At 35.2% G+C, this 15,852-nt stretch overlaps 1 protein-coding gene across 1 annotated transcript; it reads right to left on the bottom strand.

Moving 5' to 3' along the window:
• Positions 1-1,369, bottom strand: NF-YC13 (nuclear factor Y, subunit C13). The gene has a single exon (XM_089376664.1). The coding sequence runs from the start codon at positions 1,323-1,325 to the stop codon at positions 570-572; it is 756 nt and encodes a 251-aa protein (XP_089232790.1). The 5' UTR covers positions 1,326-1,369; the 3' UTR covers positions 1-569.
• Positions 1,370-15,852: the final 14,483 nt, after the last annotated feature.

The following is a 15,852-nucleotide window of genomic DNA, read 5'->3' as shown; positions in this document are numbered from 1 at the left end:
TATTCACCCAAACATTATACAACACATGCATACAATGCCAATGCGTAACTGAGCATTGGGCTGTAGATGTGCGATGTAAAAACATATCGCACTTCAATGTATAAAAGAAATAGGAAATCAGCAAAGCTTTTAGGAACAAAATTGTTATCCAATACTGGCATTCCCCATATCACTGCACAGTGCAAGGTTAAAAAAAAAATCATTCAAGGAACAAAAATGCTTCGGACACTTAACTCAGCCGTGTTGCATAAAAAAACAGAGGATTTGGTTTGCCTCTGAAATAAAACAGACTAGGGCCCTGTTCAAATTCTTAACAAAATCCAGCAATTCGTGATCAACAACAAAAGTTGTATCTTGGAGTGGACATAAATCTTTAGATCTGAAACGCTAGGAAGATGATACATGAAGCATGACCTAACTAAATGCCTAAAGTTTTAAGAAAGAAGATTGGGGATTTGAGAAATGTTTCTTTTACAGAAACTTCTCATTTTCTAGCCAGAGAGGGGACAATCTCTTAGGACATGTCGTTTTGAGAATCTCGCGCAGAGCCATATGAAATGTGTTGAGAGTCAAACCTGGGCCTGCGGCTTAGAAGAGAAAAAGTCTTTGATACTGCGAGTCCCTGGAGGAGGAGGAGGCGGGGGCTTGTGGGGTTTCTGGGAGGGTTTGGGCTCATGTTCTTCTTCGTCCTCGCTATCGCCGCCGCCATCCCCTTTGCCAAAGGTGGACAGCGAATCTTCAAGAAAGTCCGACATTCTCCTCTGCCTGGAGACTGCTGACGCAATATCATCCAATCTAATGGTCTTGTGTTTCTTCTCCATGGCCACTCTCCAAGCGCTCTCGGTCAGAATTTCCAGGAAGGACTGCACGGCGGTTGCCATTACCCAGACGGCCTCACCAGTTACTTGACGAACGTCTCTGTCCAACTTTATGATTCGCTTCAATCGAGCCAGAGGAAACGGTGGCGCATTTGCATTTGAATTTTCATTGCCCTCCTCCGCGGCCTCTTCATCCTCGTTCTCCTTCTGGGTATCACCATTTTGTGGGGAATCTGCTCCGACTGAATGAGATTCCTGCTCTTGTTGCTGTTGTACCTGTTTATCCTCTTTTGAGGGCTCCGGATGGGGATGAGGTTGATTGTATTCTGCCTTCTGTGCATCTGTGAGGGATTTCCATAGCTGAGAGAGAGCTTTTGTTGCGGGGATGTTAGGGTGCGATTGCTTGACCTTTTCTCTGTTGAGGTTGCAGAAATTGAAGTATGGCGATAGCTTCTTAGCCTTGCCGCCTTCACTATTTCCCTTGCGCTTCGTGGCGGATCCAGCCATGGTATGTCCCGTCCAATTACCACTATTGCTGCTGCGATCTGATACTCTGCACAACTGAGCAGGAAGGAGGGAGGGAATGCGATTTTAATACCAAAAAAATGGAGGGAAATTTGAATTTTAAGCAATATTTCCATTAGTGTGAGCTAGAGGATAATACACAATGTTCTAGTCTAGAGTAACTTTATGAACAATGCCGTTACTTGTTATTAAAACTATATATATATATATTAGAACAAAACTATATATATATTAAAAATGAATTTTGAGAGCCTATTGAGAGCCTAGCTATGCTTAGGTTTCTGTTGTACAAGCACAAAATCAGTAACATAGACGATCATAGACTTCCTAAGCTAGCTTTAAATGCTAGCCAAAACCACCTAAGGCTCAATCGAGGGTGGCATAAAGACACAAGGGCCTGGTTAAACTATTGGGAGATCAACGAAAATGATGCACTGCAAAACATAAATAACATTAAAGATATTGTTACTTCTAAGTTCAAAGAAAAAATGTGGTGTGAGAAAGACTTAGCGGCTAAAAGAAAATTAAGTTATTATAAGAAGGTCATCAACCCCACCCTAGAAGATCAAAAGTATCTCTCTATTTTAACTAGCTCAAAGAAGAAAATTAATATAGCAAAGATTAGAACGAATTCTCATGAGCTCCATAGTGAAACAGGGTTGGGCAGTTCCTAAAACGCCATGGACGGAAAGGATCTGCCATATATGTGAGAATAGGAACATCGAGGATGAAAACCACTTCCTCTTAGAGTGCCCCGCATATAACCACATTAGATCTCAGTTTCACAATCTTTGTTACAATACTGACCTTCCTAGCCTTTTACAATGTCAAAATTATAGTGAGCTCGGGAGGCTTTTCTCCAAGCTTTTTGAGCATAGGAATAAAATCTTAAATCAAAATAGATAATTTGTTTCTTTAGGTCCGATAGACCATTATTTGGTCTCAGCGGACGTTAACCATCATCATCATCATATTTTGGTTTTACAAATAATTTTTATTTTAAAAAAAATATAATAGTATAAAAAATTTGGGTTATATCGAGTGGAATGGACAATGACACTCCCCAAACTACTACCAACTTCTCCCATGTCAATTACATGGGATCAAACCACTACCACTATAATTTCCACTTTTGAATCAATTCAATTATGTGAACCCATATTCACTCGATATTGGACCTCAAACTTCATAAAAACTTCATATCTCAAACTCATAATATTAATATTTTATTTTATTTTTCAATGTGTTTAAATTTTTTAATATATTTGTTTTATTTAAATATTTTTTAAGTAATGATTATATTCAACTATATAGACAAAAAGGGAAAGTACATGTTAGTTATTCATGAGGAGAGTGGATAAGCTAGTTAGTTAAGGTATAAGATGCTTTATTTGGTGAAACTTCATATCTCAAACTCATAATATTAATATTTTATTTTATTTTTCAATGTGTTTAAATTTTTTAATATATTTGTTTTATTTAAATATTTTTTAAGTAATGATTATATTCAACTATATAGACAAAAAGGGAAAGTACATGTTAGTTATTCATGAGGAGAGTGGATAAGCTAGTTAGTTAAGGTATAAGATGCTTTATTTGGTGAATATGTTACATGTTGAAACCCTAGGTCTAAATTGTCAGTATCGTTTAGTGTTTGAGTTTGTCACCAAGTGTTTGAGTTTTGGTGGCTCTCTTGGGGTTTTTGTGATATGGGTTTATGTGTATTATTTGTATATTATTTTCAATATTAATGTTTGTCTTAATAGTGTAGTTGTTAATATAGTGATTTTGATTGTTATCACCAGATCCTTGATTTATTGATTGTTGTCATAATCCATGTCAATATTGCCTTTAACCACTATGAACATGATTTTGTTGAAGGACATGTATAATTTCTACGAGGCTATGAACTACTACTAAATGAAATATGTATGGATATTTTTGTTGATGACTATCCTAATGCTTGTGACAAACTTAAAAAGCATGCACTTTTAGAGTACTGCATGAGCAATATTTTGCATTAGATGATTATTAAAGCTTGAATTAAGGAAGTTTGGGTGGCATTTCTTTGGTGCTTGAAGCTAACAAAGGCTTCCTTTTATTTTTGTTTCAAGAAAAGTAGTGTTGCATTATTATTGTGTATGAAGGACTTTTGCTATGTTGGAACACCTTAGTGATGTTATTCCCATGGGCTAAGAATTTATTTCTTGAACAATCCAACCAATTATCCATGCTTAATTTTAAAAAAAATTGGAACACATTATTGTTCCTAGTGGGGGGGTTCTCTGTCATGAATCACCTTAATCCTTTAACACTAGGTCCCATAAGAGAATTTTCCTACAAATGAATTTATTAAGTGATCCTGAAGAATATGTCTTCATTAGAATTTAGTATTGTTGGAAGAAACTAATTAATTCCAACTACCTGCCACAAATGTTCAACAACGATTTAATGTTGATTCTAGAAACCGTTGAAAACCGGGAAGCTTCTCCAGGAAGCCACCAGCTGAATCCATCTCCAGAAACTTCTCCAGCTTGTATATATACCTGTTGAATCTGTGAATGAAGTAAGTTCAGAAGTTCTTGTGTTCAGTCATTGTGTGTTGTGTTAAAGTGTTGTGCGCCTCTGCTCTTTTCATGGTATCGGAGCAAGGTTGAGGGCTGAGTGTGAGAGCCCAAGTCGAGCGATCAGAGTGTGTGAGGTCGAGAAGCTGTGTGCGCTGTGTGTTGCTGTGTGGTAGAGCTGTGTGAGCTGTGTGTTACAGAGGCGCTGTGAGCTGTAAGCCGTGTGCTGCTAAGTGTTGCAGAGGAGCATTTGCTGAAGCGGAGACTGGATCTGGGGATCTGGAGACACGTGTTCTGCCAGAATTAGAAGGATTCAAAGATTCAAAGGGTAATCTGTAGCAGCACCAAACTTCTGATATTTTAAGTTATTTCTTCAAAGTCCGTCTGAGGAGTAATTTAAAAAGTTCTGAAAAAATTGGAATGTTGATGAATGATTTTCTGTTTAGTTGATAAGAAGTTTTAATTTGTAAGCCACGAGTTGGCTGATTGGGCTCAAATTTTCGACTGACCTGTTTTTTATTTGAGCAATAGTGAAAAGAATGGTCTTGATGATGGTGCATTAGCCTAAAATTTATAGATACTTTTAATGGGGCGAGTCTGTTTTAATAGCTTTGGATGTGAATGTATTTGACACTGGACCGTGTGGATGACGCTGATTACTGAAAACCTTGCATTCTATAAAATGTGGTTTGGCTGTTGTTTTTTGGTAGTCTTGACGTTGAATGAGTATATGTTTTTTATGATTTAGTAACAGGAAAAAAAAAAGGAAGAAGGAAAGGCAGCCATATTTCTGAGGATCTATAAAAAAAAAAATTAGTAATTTTATTTTGGGTGATTGGATAAAGTTTTTTTTACTGGTGATATTAAAAAAAAAGAGAGAGAGAAAGGAGGGTTGTTATTAAGGAAATATTGAAGTTGTGAAGTTGCAAGTTGTGGTTTCTGTTTGCCCTCTCTAATATTTGCATTTTGGTGATTGGAGAAAGTTTCTCATCATGGCAAATTTGTTGCTTGATAATTATATGAATGAATCCACCAAACTTGATGGAGAAAATTATGTAAATTGGAAATTTAAGTTAATGACTATTTTAGAAGGAAATAGTTTGTGGTCCATTGTGAGTGGGGATGAGCCCAAACCCACTGTTGCAGGTTCTATTCCAGATTGGGAGAAAAGGGAGACAAAAGCAAAGGTGCTGCTGCGTATGTCCGTAAAGGACAACATTATTCCTCATATCAGAGATTGCAAGACATCAAAAGAAACATGGGATACGTTGAAGGGTTTGTATGAAACAACAAATACAAACCGAATTTTGTTTTTGAAGACTAAGCTTTTATCTCTAAAAATGGAAGCAAATGAAAGCATAAGCAATTTCATATCTCGTGTCAAAGATTTAAGCGATAAGTTAGGAGATATTGGTGAAAAGGTGTCTAATACTGACTTAGTCACCATCATATTAAATGGCTTAGTGCAAGATTATCAAATTTTTGTTTCAAGTCTTGCAGCTAGAGAGAAACCCCCTTCATTTGATGAATTGACAGAAATTCTTTTACAAGAGGAGGAGAGGATGAAGAACTTTAATTTGGGCTCTAGCAGTTCAGATTTGGCATTGGTGGCCAAGGGCAAATATCCATACAGAGGCAAGCCATGGGACAAGAACAAAGGAGGCAAGTTTCAAGCAAAGCAAAAAGGTATGACACAGTCTAAATTTCCAAAGAGAAATGATGAGTGTTATTATTGTGGCAAACCTGGGCATCATTTTAAAGATTGTTATAAAAGGAAATATAATGGGTCTAGGCAAAGAAACAGAAGGCATAATGGAAATTTTGTGGACAAGGATATCAATGATGGATTTAAAAATCTTAAATTATTTGTTTGTGATGTTGCATTGTCTGTGGAAAATGATGATAAGAATGCTTGGTTCATTGATTCTGGGGCATCACTCCATATGTCTTGTAATAAGGAGTGGTTTGATGAATATCATGAAAACATTGATGGAACATATGTTTGCCTAGGAGATAACAGATCACTTAAAGTTCAAGGTTATGGAGTAATAGGTGTGAATTTGCCTAATGGACAAGAGAAACAGATTCATAATGTGATGTATGTTCCTGATATCAAAAAGAATTTAATTTCTGTTTCTACTATTACTGACCAAGATTTAAAGGTGGAATTTGTGAAATCACAGTGTGTAGTGAAAGACAAGTACAAAGTTATTGCCACAGGAACCAGAGTTGGAGGCTTGTATAAACTAGATGTGACCAGGAAAAGTCATCAAGCATTGGCATCTACAGCAATATCAATAGTAGATTTATGGCATCAAAGGTATGGACATCTAAATCATAAAGATTTAATGCTACTTCAAAATAACACTATGGTTGAAGGGCTTCCTGTCTTGAAGAATGATCATGTTGAATGTGAAGCATGTGTACTTGGCAAGCAACATAGGGAGGAATTTCCTATACATAAATAAAAAAAGCAAAGGGAAATACTTGAACTAATTCATACTGATGTATGTGGACCTATGCAAACTAGATCTATTGGTGGAGCATGGTATTTTCTTATTTTTGTGGATGATAGATCTAGGTATACATGGGTTTATTTCATAAGAAAGAAGAGTGATGTTTTTGAGTACTTTAAAGAATTTAAGAATATGGTAGAAAAACAAACTGGAAATTACATCAAAATTTTGAGATCTGATCAAGGGGGAGAATTAAAATCAAGAGAATTTAACCAATATTGTAAAAGCAATGGGATTCAACAACAATTTACAGTGCCACATACACCTCAACAAAATGGAGTTGCTGAGAGGAAAAACAGAACACTAGTTGAATGTGCACGTAGTATGCTTCAAGGTAAAAATATCTCTAATGTTTTTTGGGCTGAAGCCATTAATACTGTTGTTTATTTGAAAAATAGAAGTCCAACCAAAAGTTTAGAGCTTAAAACACCTTTTGAAGCATTTTATGGGTACAAACCAAAAGTAAGTCATTTAAGAGTTTTTGGTTGCAAGGCATTTGCTCACATTCCAAAAGATGAAAGAAGAAAACTTGATGCAAAGTCAATTAAGTGCATATTTATTGGTTATTGTGATAATCAGAAAGCATACAAGTTGTTTGATCCCAGTACTCATAGACTGCTTGCAAGTAGGGATGTGGTGTTTCATGAGAATGCAAATGAAGGTGATAAAATAAATAAAACTAGTATATGGCATGATATTGATGACTATGTCAAATTAGACACAAGTGTTGAACAAGAACATGAACAAGCACAGGAACAGGTACAAGCTCAAGAGCAAGGAGCATCAAGCAGTCATGATACTCCAAAGAGAGGAGAGGAGACTCTACAAAGCCAAAAGAAAGATGAAAGCAGTAAAACTCCAAGAAGGTCATCACGTCAAAGTCAGGTACCTGTAAGGTATAAAGATTATGCATTAATGTCTCAGGTTATGAATGTTGTAGAACCTTCAAGCTATGATGAAGCTAAAGAATATGAAGAATGGAGAAATGCAATGAATGAAGAATATAACTCTATAATGAAGAATGACACATGGGAATTAACAGAATTGCCTAAAAACAAAGTTCCCATAGGATGCAAATGGCTTTATAAATCTAAATTTAATGCTGATGGAAGTATTGATAAACATAAAGCTATATTGGTTGCTAAAGGATATTCATAAAAGGAGGGAATTGATTATGAAGATACTTTTGCACCTGTAGCTAAGTTGAACACAATTAGAATCATGATTGCATTAGCTACAAAATATAATTGGAAAATGCATCAGTTAGATGTCAAATCTGAATTTTTGAATGGCGAGTTAAAGAAGAAGTTTATTTAGTTTAGCCTGAAGGGTTTGTAAAACAGGGACAGGAGCATTTGGTTTGCAGGTTAAAGAAATCTTTATATGCCTTGAAACAAGCACCAAGATCATGGTATGTGAAAATTGATTCTTTCTTTTATGAAAAAGGTTTTATGAGAAGCAAGAATGATCCTAACTTATACATCAAGGAAGATGAAGACAAGAATGTTGCTTTAATATATGTATATGTTGATGATCTAATCATAACAGGAAATGCATGCAAGTTGATTGAAGAAATTAAAAATCAGTTGTCACATGTATTTGAGATGAAGGACCTTGGTGAATTACATTATTGTTTAGGTCTTGAAGTTTGGAGGGAGCCTGGTAAGACACTGATCACACAAAGCAAATATACAAGGGAAATCCTTAAAAGATTCAATATGATTGAATGCAAGGCAACATCTACTCCTTTAGAACAGAATGTCAAATTGTGCAGTGATGATGGAACCAAAGAGGTGAATGGAACTATGTACCGTCAACTGGTGGGAAGTCTGAATTATCTCACCACTACCAGGCCAGATATAGCATATTCTGTCAGCATACTTAGTCAGTTCATGGCTAAGCCTTGTGAAAGCCATTGGAAAGCAGCAAAGAAAGTCCTTCGATATCTGAAAGGAACACTTAATTTTGGTATTATGTATACTGATGAATTTGATGTTGAATTGGCAGGTTATTCTGATTCTGACTGGGCTGGAAATCCAGATGATAGGAAATCTACTACTGGATACGTGTTCAATATTGGTTCAGGACCAATATCATGGAGCAGTAAGAAACAACCAACTGTTTCATTTTCATCCACTGAAATTGAATATAAAGCATTATGCAGTGCAACCTGTGAAGCAATATGGCTTAGGAGGATACTTGAAGATGTTGGAGAAACACAACAAGCACCTATAGTAATCAGATGTGACAATCAAAGCACTATAAAATTGGCAAACAATCCTATATATCATGCAAGGACAAAACACATTGAGACACAACATCATTTTGTAAGAGAAAAATTGCAATCAAAAGAAATTGACTTATCATATTGTAATACAAATGAAAATGTGGCTGACATATTCACCAAGCCTCTTGGAAAGGCTAAATTTGAAATATGTAGAAATATGTTGTACATTGTAGAAAATCCAAACTATGTTGTAAGCCTCACTGAGACTTAGACCAGCAGGCATGACCATTAAGAGTATAATGTCTTGTTCATTATATGTAGTTGGAATTAAGGGGGAGTGTTGGAAGGAACTAATTAATTCCAACTACCTGCCACAAATGTTCAACAGCGATTTAATGCTGATTCTAGAAACCGTTGAAAATAGGGAAGCTTCTCCAGGAAGCCACCGGCTGAATCCATCTCCAGAAACATCTCCAACTTGTATATATACCTGTTGAATCTGTGAATGAAGTAAGTTCAGAAGTTCTTGTGTTCAGTCATTGTGTGTTGTGTTAAAGTGTTGTGCACCTCTGCTCTTTTCAGGTATAATGTGATTAAATAGCTTGTAAAGTACATAAACCTCCCAATCCTCACTTTAGGTGCCATTTTATCAACCACGGAATTCAAGATTAGTCTATCATGGTTTAAAATAGTACTCTAGTTGTTTTGGCTAATTTTGTGCCTCAACCCCAAGCTCAAAATTCCTCCCATGCCAATAATGACTAATGTGGGGTTTATGTGCTCCTAAAGAACTCTAAAAACAACAAAGTTGTGGTGAGCTGGAAGGTCTAGCCAATCAAACCCCTTCCAATGATTGTATCAACTCCTAATAAACCCATGGCCTTGACCACTAGGAAGGAGAGGTGTTGATGCAAGAGAATCTTATCATTAAAACCATAAGGAGCGGTGTTGATGTAAGAGTATCTTGCCACTATTAAAAAAATAGATGTATTTAATTTTACTAAGTTTTAGAAATCCTAGAATATGTAAAATTATAGAAAAATATGTAATTGGACTATTTGTATTATTTAGAATGTAGCTTGGATAGGCTCCTAAGTTTGAGAAGGTTCCTCTAAATTTCCTCCAAGTTTACAAGAGAGGAATCATCTCTTGGAATATCAAGATCTTTCCTTCCTCCAAAATAAATAGGGATTTAATGCATGTGTTGGGGCAAGCAAGAAAAGTTCTCGATCTTTATAAATAAATAAAAGTTTGTTTCTAACTTATTTATGGGTTTGGCTTGAGTTCGGGTGAAATTTTGTTATTTCCATCAATTTGGTATCAAAGCCGAGATAAATATGAATGAGTGGAGTTGTATAGATCTGTTGTGGATGTTGTGTGGATGATGTATTGATGTTGTGTGGACATTACAAAACATTGAAATTTGGCTTGAGTTTGGTTGAAATTTTGTTATTGCCATCAATTTGGTATCAGAGCCGAGATACATATGAATGAGTGGAGTTGTATAGATCTGTTGTAGACGTTGTGTGGATGATGTATGTTGATGTTGTGTGGACACTGCAAAACATTGAAAGCGGTAAATTAAAGCAATGAAACCTAAACATTGATGTTAAATTGTGGATTAAAACCAAACGTAGAACGTTGGTGGTGAGAGCTAGATGTTAGTAGTAGTAGTCAAACATAAGCATGGGGATTAACCAATACAATGTCGTCAAGAATATACAACGCTTAATGTGTAGTCTAAACATGCCACATTTTAGTCTGGAAAACAATAGAAATCCGATGAGATTTTAAGGAACACTGATTCAAGTTTTTGAAAATTCGGGTGACAGTTGTCAAGCTTCGGGATTTTGGGTGCCTTATAAGTTCTTGATGGTGTTGAATCCATTTCCACCATACAAAAAAAAAAAAATTGATTTAAACACTCCCACGGTTAGATTTATTGTTGGATTTTGTTGTCCAGTGAAATTGTGGCCTCGTTAGACAATGTCCCCCAATACTTAATGGTCTTAGCCTTAATGGCTATTTGCAATAGCATTTTCATTTCTCGCAATGGTGGTTTGAATTGTTGGGTGGGTCTGTAATTTATTTGGTATTGCAACTAAAAGGAACGTGTGTAGAGACTATGAAAGAGTTTTTAAAACATCGTACAAGCAATTGTTGGAGATTAAAGAATGCCACGATGTGCAATGCAAGGCATTTTCGAGCATTTGCATTCATGTGTTTAGAAATTTGTCATTCATATTTACACCAGTGAATCTAATAGGTTGCAAGATCTTTGATTATCTAAGATTAGAACAGCGTGGACACCAACACGTCTAGAATAACATGGACACCAACTTCTGGAACAGTGGAATATTTGCATAGAAGTATGCAATGGAAATAGCATGTCATAAAGTTGTGTATTTTGTAAGTTCACCACCTACTTGCATATGCATATTGTGAAGTTATGAACATTTTTGTACAAAGTTACACATAGACTCTGACATCTGTATTATAGTAATGCTATTGTTACATTTGGTTATCCTTGCTCACAAGTGCCTCTTGGAATTTTGGTTTAAATCTCCTAGATTTAAGATATTTAAAGCTCTTAAAATTAAGACAAGATTAATGTTTTTGCTGCATCATTTGGATTGCATTTGTACTAGTTGATTTTGTGCCCAAATTATTCTAGTAGTTTGCAAGAATAGAATGATAGTAAACATTGAGTTAACACAACAGAATACTTTATTAATTCAAACCTAAGCCTTCACACTTACTCCCTGCAAATACATCAGAATGTGTCTCATTATATAAATATGGGATCACTAGACTTGATGGACATAACATGATGGAAGGTAGACACTCTGACTCAGTTACAACTCAGTCACATTGGAAAACAGTTAGAACAACACCTCGTAACTCACATAAATGACAACTCAACAAACCTATCACATTTCTAGACTTCCATTTCTACATTATTCTATCATCTCCCCTTAACAGAGAAATGGATTCGCTATAACATAACAATGCATGCTGGTCTAAGTCTCAACTAGGCTTACAAATATGACTCAATCATTTCATTTTGACTTTCTTTGCATGAACATGTTGATGAAATTTCTTCTTGGACTTCCTACTCCAAACTCTGACACTTTCAACCTGTTTAGTCTTCTTCTTACTCCAGATCATAAACTTTGGATATTGCTTCTTATTGCAACTAGGATGATGCCAATCCATTTCAACTCCTTTCTTAACAAGTTCATTTTCATCATCAATAGTTTCCTCTTTACTTGATTGTTGTCTCATCAATTCATAATAATATCTTATTTCCTCTAGGCTCCAATGCATCAAAATTTTATTAACATCTTCAGATGTATCCACCACTGTTTCCATTTCTATATCATCTGAATCATTCATTGATCTACCATTTTTCTCATTTTCAAGAGCCTTCACCTTTAAGCATGTAACGTTAGTTGCATCTTTTAGACCTTCATCAATCTGTTCAAAGGAATTTTGAAGTCATTCTTCAATAAGCTTTATCTCTACATCATAATCAAGTTTGACATCTTCAAACTTATTTGTTCCTCTAACTGCTACTACAATTTCTTGTTCATGTTCTTCCACTTGATCATCAAAAGCAAACAACAATTTATCAACTAATTTCTTTTCAAAGATCACCTGAAATTCATTTTCATAACACAAATATCCATCATCAAATTTTGTTGCAAATTCCTCTTTCTTCAATTCATCAGTTGTTGTTGAGTCATCCACAATTTTTTCCTCTGCAATCTTTGCACCTAGTTGTAGATCTAGTACTAAATTTTCACCTTCATCTTCATCAGTTTTCTTACTGTACTTTGTTTCAAGAATGTCCCAAAATATTTTTGCATTGTTTACTTCACCATATTCATGCAAAATACTAGACAATATGTTTTCATCCAGTGCTGATATAATAAGAAACAATGCTATTGCACCTCTACTTATATCTTGAGAATTTATAGAAGTTTATTGAACAAATTCCCATAAATCTACTGAACCAAGCAGTCCCTCCATTTTTATTTCCCAAAGTTTAAAATTTTTACCTAAGAAAGATGGCAAAACTGGCATTAATCGCTTCAATATTGCACTGGTTTCTTGATATTCTTCAGGTTGATTCATGTCTTCATTAGTCATTGGTTCCATAGCTGGAAACATTCCATATTCTTCTGCAGATTCTGCCCTTTGATTCTTTTGCCTCAATTGCTTCAGTTCTCTCCGGAACTGTTTAATTCTGCTTGTCGACCCATAACTGATATGCATGCTCCTTTTTTTCTTTTACAATTTCTTTGCCACAATGATCACAATCAACTAAATGCACCCAAATCCACCAGATCTACACCCAAATTCACTAGATCTACATCCAAATTCACCAGATCCAAAACCAAATGCACAGGATCTAAAAAAACAAGACTCTATCTTGCTTCAAATAAAAAACAAAGCCAAAAAATACTCCTTATTTCTCCTTTTCACCCAACACAATTTATGCTCCCAAAAAAACTTTCAAATAAATTCTTTCACCCAAAAAAAAAAAACACCCAACACTTTTTTAACTCTCTTCACCAAAAATAACTATAAAAATTATTTTCACCAATAGATAAAATCAAAATTTTCACCATATTTTTTTCACCAAATTTTAAACTTCTTATGCCTCCATACCTCATCCGCAATTTTCTCTCAAAACAAAAAATAAAACAAATTGAAATAAGTAAATACGTGATAAGAATTCACGTTTTTGATTGGGCTCCTTATTAATCCAATTTACTCTTCCATGAGAAATTAACCTCAAACTTATGGCTTGCCTTGATTTAAAAAATAAAATCCAACTTACGCAGCATTTAGGCACAAATAATGGTGAATAAAATATTCACTTTCCAGTTAATTGTAATCCACACCCTCCAGCACGATGAATTACACACTGCGACTCCAACCAATAGACTCCCCACAGTTATGATGGTTATGGTGGCTATATACTTCCAGGGGCTTCTCATTTACGGAGACTGTAGTTACGTATAGACACAACAACAACTGCAGACAACACCATTCAGCAATATTCCTCAACCAAATAACATATAAAAAAATAAAAATAAATAAATAAAAATGGGAGCAACATTGTATCCACAGGATCTCAAAGCCCTCTATTCACAACCCTCACATATTTGGGCCCTCTTACTCTCAGATCTGAAGCCTCACTAGATCTTTCTCTCTAGCTTTGATACCATGATAGAAAACGCAGAGTTAACACAACATAATACTTTATTAATTTAGGCCTAAGCCTGCACACTTTCTCCTTGCAAACACATCACAATGTGTCCCATTATATAACTATGGGATCACTAGACTCGATGGACATAACAACATGGAAGGTAGACACTCTGACTCGGTTACAACTCAGTCACATTGGAAAACAGTTACTTCTAGAACAACACCTCGTAACTCACATAAATGACAACTCAACAAACCTATCACATTTCCAGACTCTTCCATTTCTACATTATTCTAACATAGAACTCTTGATCAAGTCACTTATGCAATATTTGAACTTGTCTAAAAAAGAGTTTTCCATTTTCTAAGTATTGAGGTGTTTGTTTAAAAAAACACAAATTATTGAGAGTCAATTGTTTGTAAGATAAATTGTGCAAAAGATGGCACATAAAGTTCGAGGAGCTAGAGGAGTGGGAATAGGCTGACGACGACCGAATTCCAACTAAATCTTACTTGAAGAAATAAGAACCATATGAATAAGATTAGATGCAATGGAGACAACACAAAGGAGAGGCATCGACACCGCTAACATTAGTGACCAAGAAGAATCCTCAAAAGAAGAAGAAGTTGATGTTACAAAAGAAACTCCATAAGAAAGAATGATCAAGATAATTGTGTAGAATTTTCTCTACAAATCAGCTAGCTCACTGATATCATGTAAAAATTTCACCTGTAGATCAAACTAATATATGCAATGTACTAAAGCATAATATTAGATCTACATCTACCATAAACTTTGCGGAAGCTAATCAACCATGAGCAACATCAAGCATGAACACATATAACTGATAAGAAGGAATCAATCACACATAACACAGAATATATCACTGGGGAAAGCACCAACATAAAACCCCAACTCTGTATTATCAATCAAGTGGAGATCCTCAACAACATACAAAACGAATTAGCTCAATAGTTATCCTGCTCTCTTTGTAATCAGAAGATGAAGATCATAGATTACCTAGGCCTCAATATATAGGCCACAAGTCCTCCAATCTCCTATATCACATAATTCTCTTGGAAATAAATCCTTTTCCATACAAGGAATACTTACCTAAAATATCCTAGCAACTGATAGTACACTGTCCCACTATCTAAACTCAACTGGGTCTCAACTGGGTCTCTGTCTGAACTGACATGCATCAGTTATCCATGAGAGAATACTCAGTTATCTGAAAATAATAGTTGTCACATGCATACGAGCATTAACAAACTATATCTCATTATTTTAACAACTTGTTAAAATAATCTAACTGGACTTGACTAAGATAAACTAAGTCAACTGATTCTCTCATTATAGAACTCATACTTAATTCCTCAATCAGTGGAGAGAATCAAGGATAAATTCCTCAATCAGTGGGACAACTAATTGCATGTTCTCAAAAAGATTTCAAGTTTAATTTTCCATAACTAATTAACTCATGGAGATTAATTAATTAATATTTTAAACTGTTGTTAAGACCAAATTCGTTTTTACTTCCTATAGTTAGACCAGGGACCGCTAAAAATAGGAAGGGACCATGAAATGCTATTTTTAGAAGATTTTATTTTTTAGTAGTTTCACCTCTCACCCAAGGTGGCCAAAATTCTCATTGGCCAAATTGCTATTTTTAGACATGTTATTTTTAGCAGATCTATTTTTAGCGCTTTCTAAATTTAGCATTTATTGTTGCACATTTTTCAACAAATTGCAGGATTGGTCACCAAACCATGAGTGGAAGTGCCTATGTATGAAGGCAACTTAAATGTTAAAGAGTTGATTGATTGGATCAACGTCGTGGATAAATATTTTGACTATGAGAATATAGCTTATGAGAAAAAGGTGAAATATGTAGTAACTAGGATGAAGGAATATGCCTCATTATGGTGCGATTATATGTAAGTAGAGTGAAAGTATAAAGGCGAGAAGAAGATTACCCACT

The sequence above is a fragment of the Pinus tabuliformis genome, chromosome J (genome assembly GCF_031772625.1).
Source record: "Pinus tabuliformis cultivar Carrire ecotype Pingquan chromosome J, CPIR1, whole genome shotgun sequence".
NCBI classification, from domain to species: Eukaryota; Viridiplantae; Streptophyta; class Pinopsida; order Pinales; family Pinaceae; genus Pinus; species Pinus tabuliformis.
The sequence above is the reverse complement of the archived record's forward strand: the minus strand, read 5'-3'. Positions and strand labels throughout refer to the sequence as shown.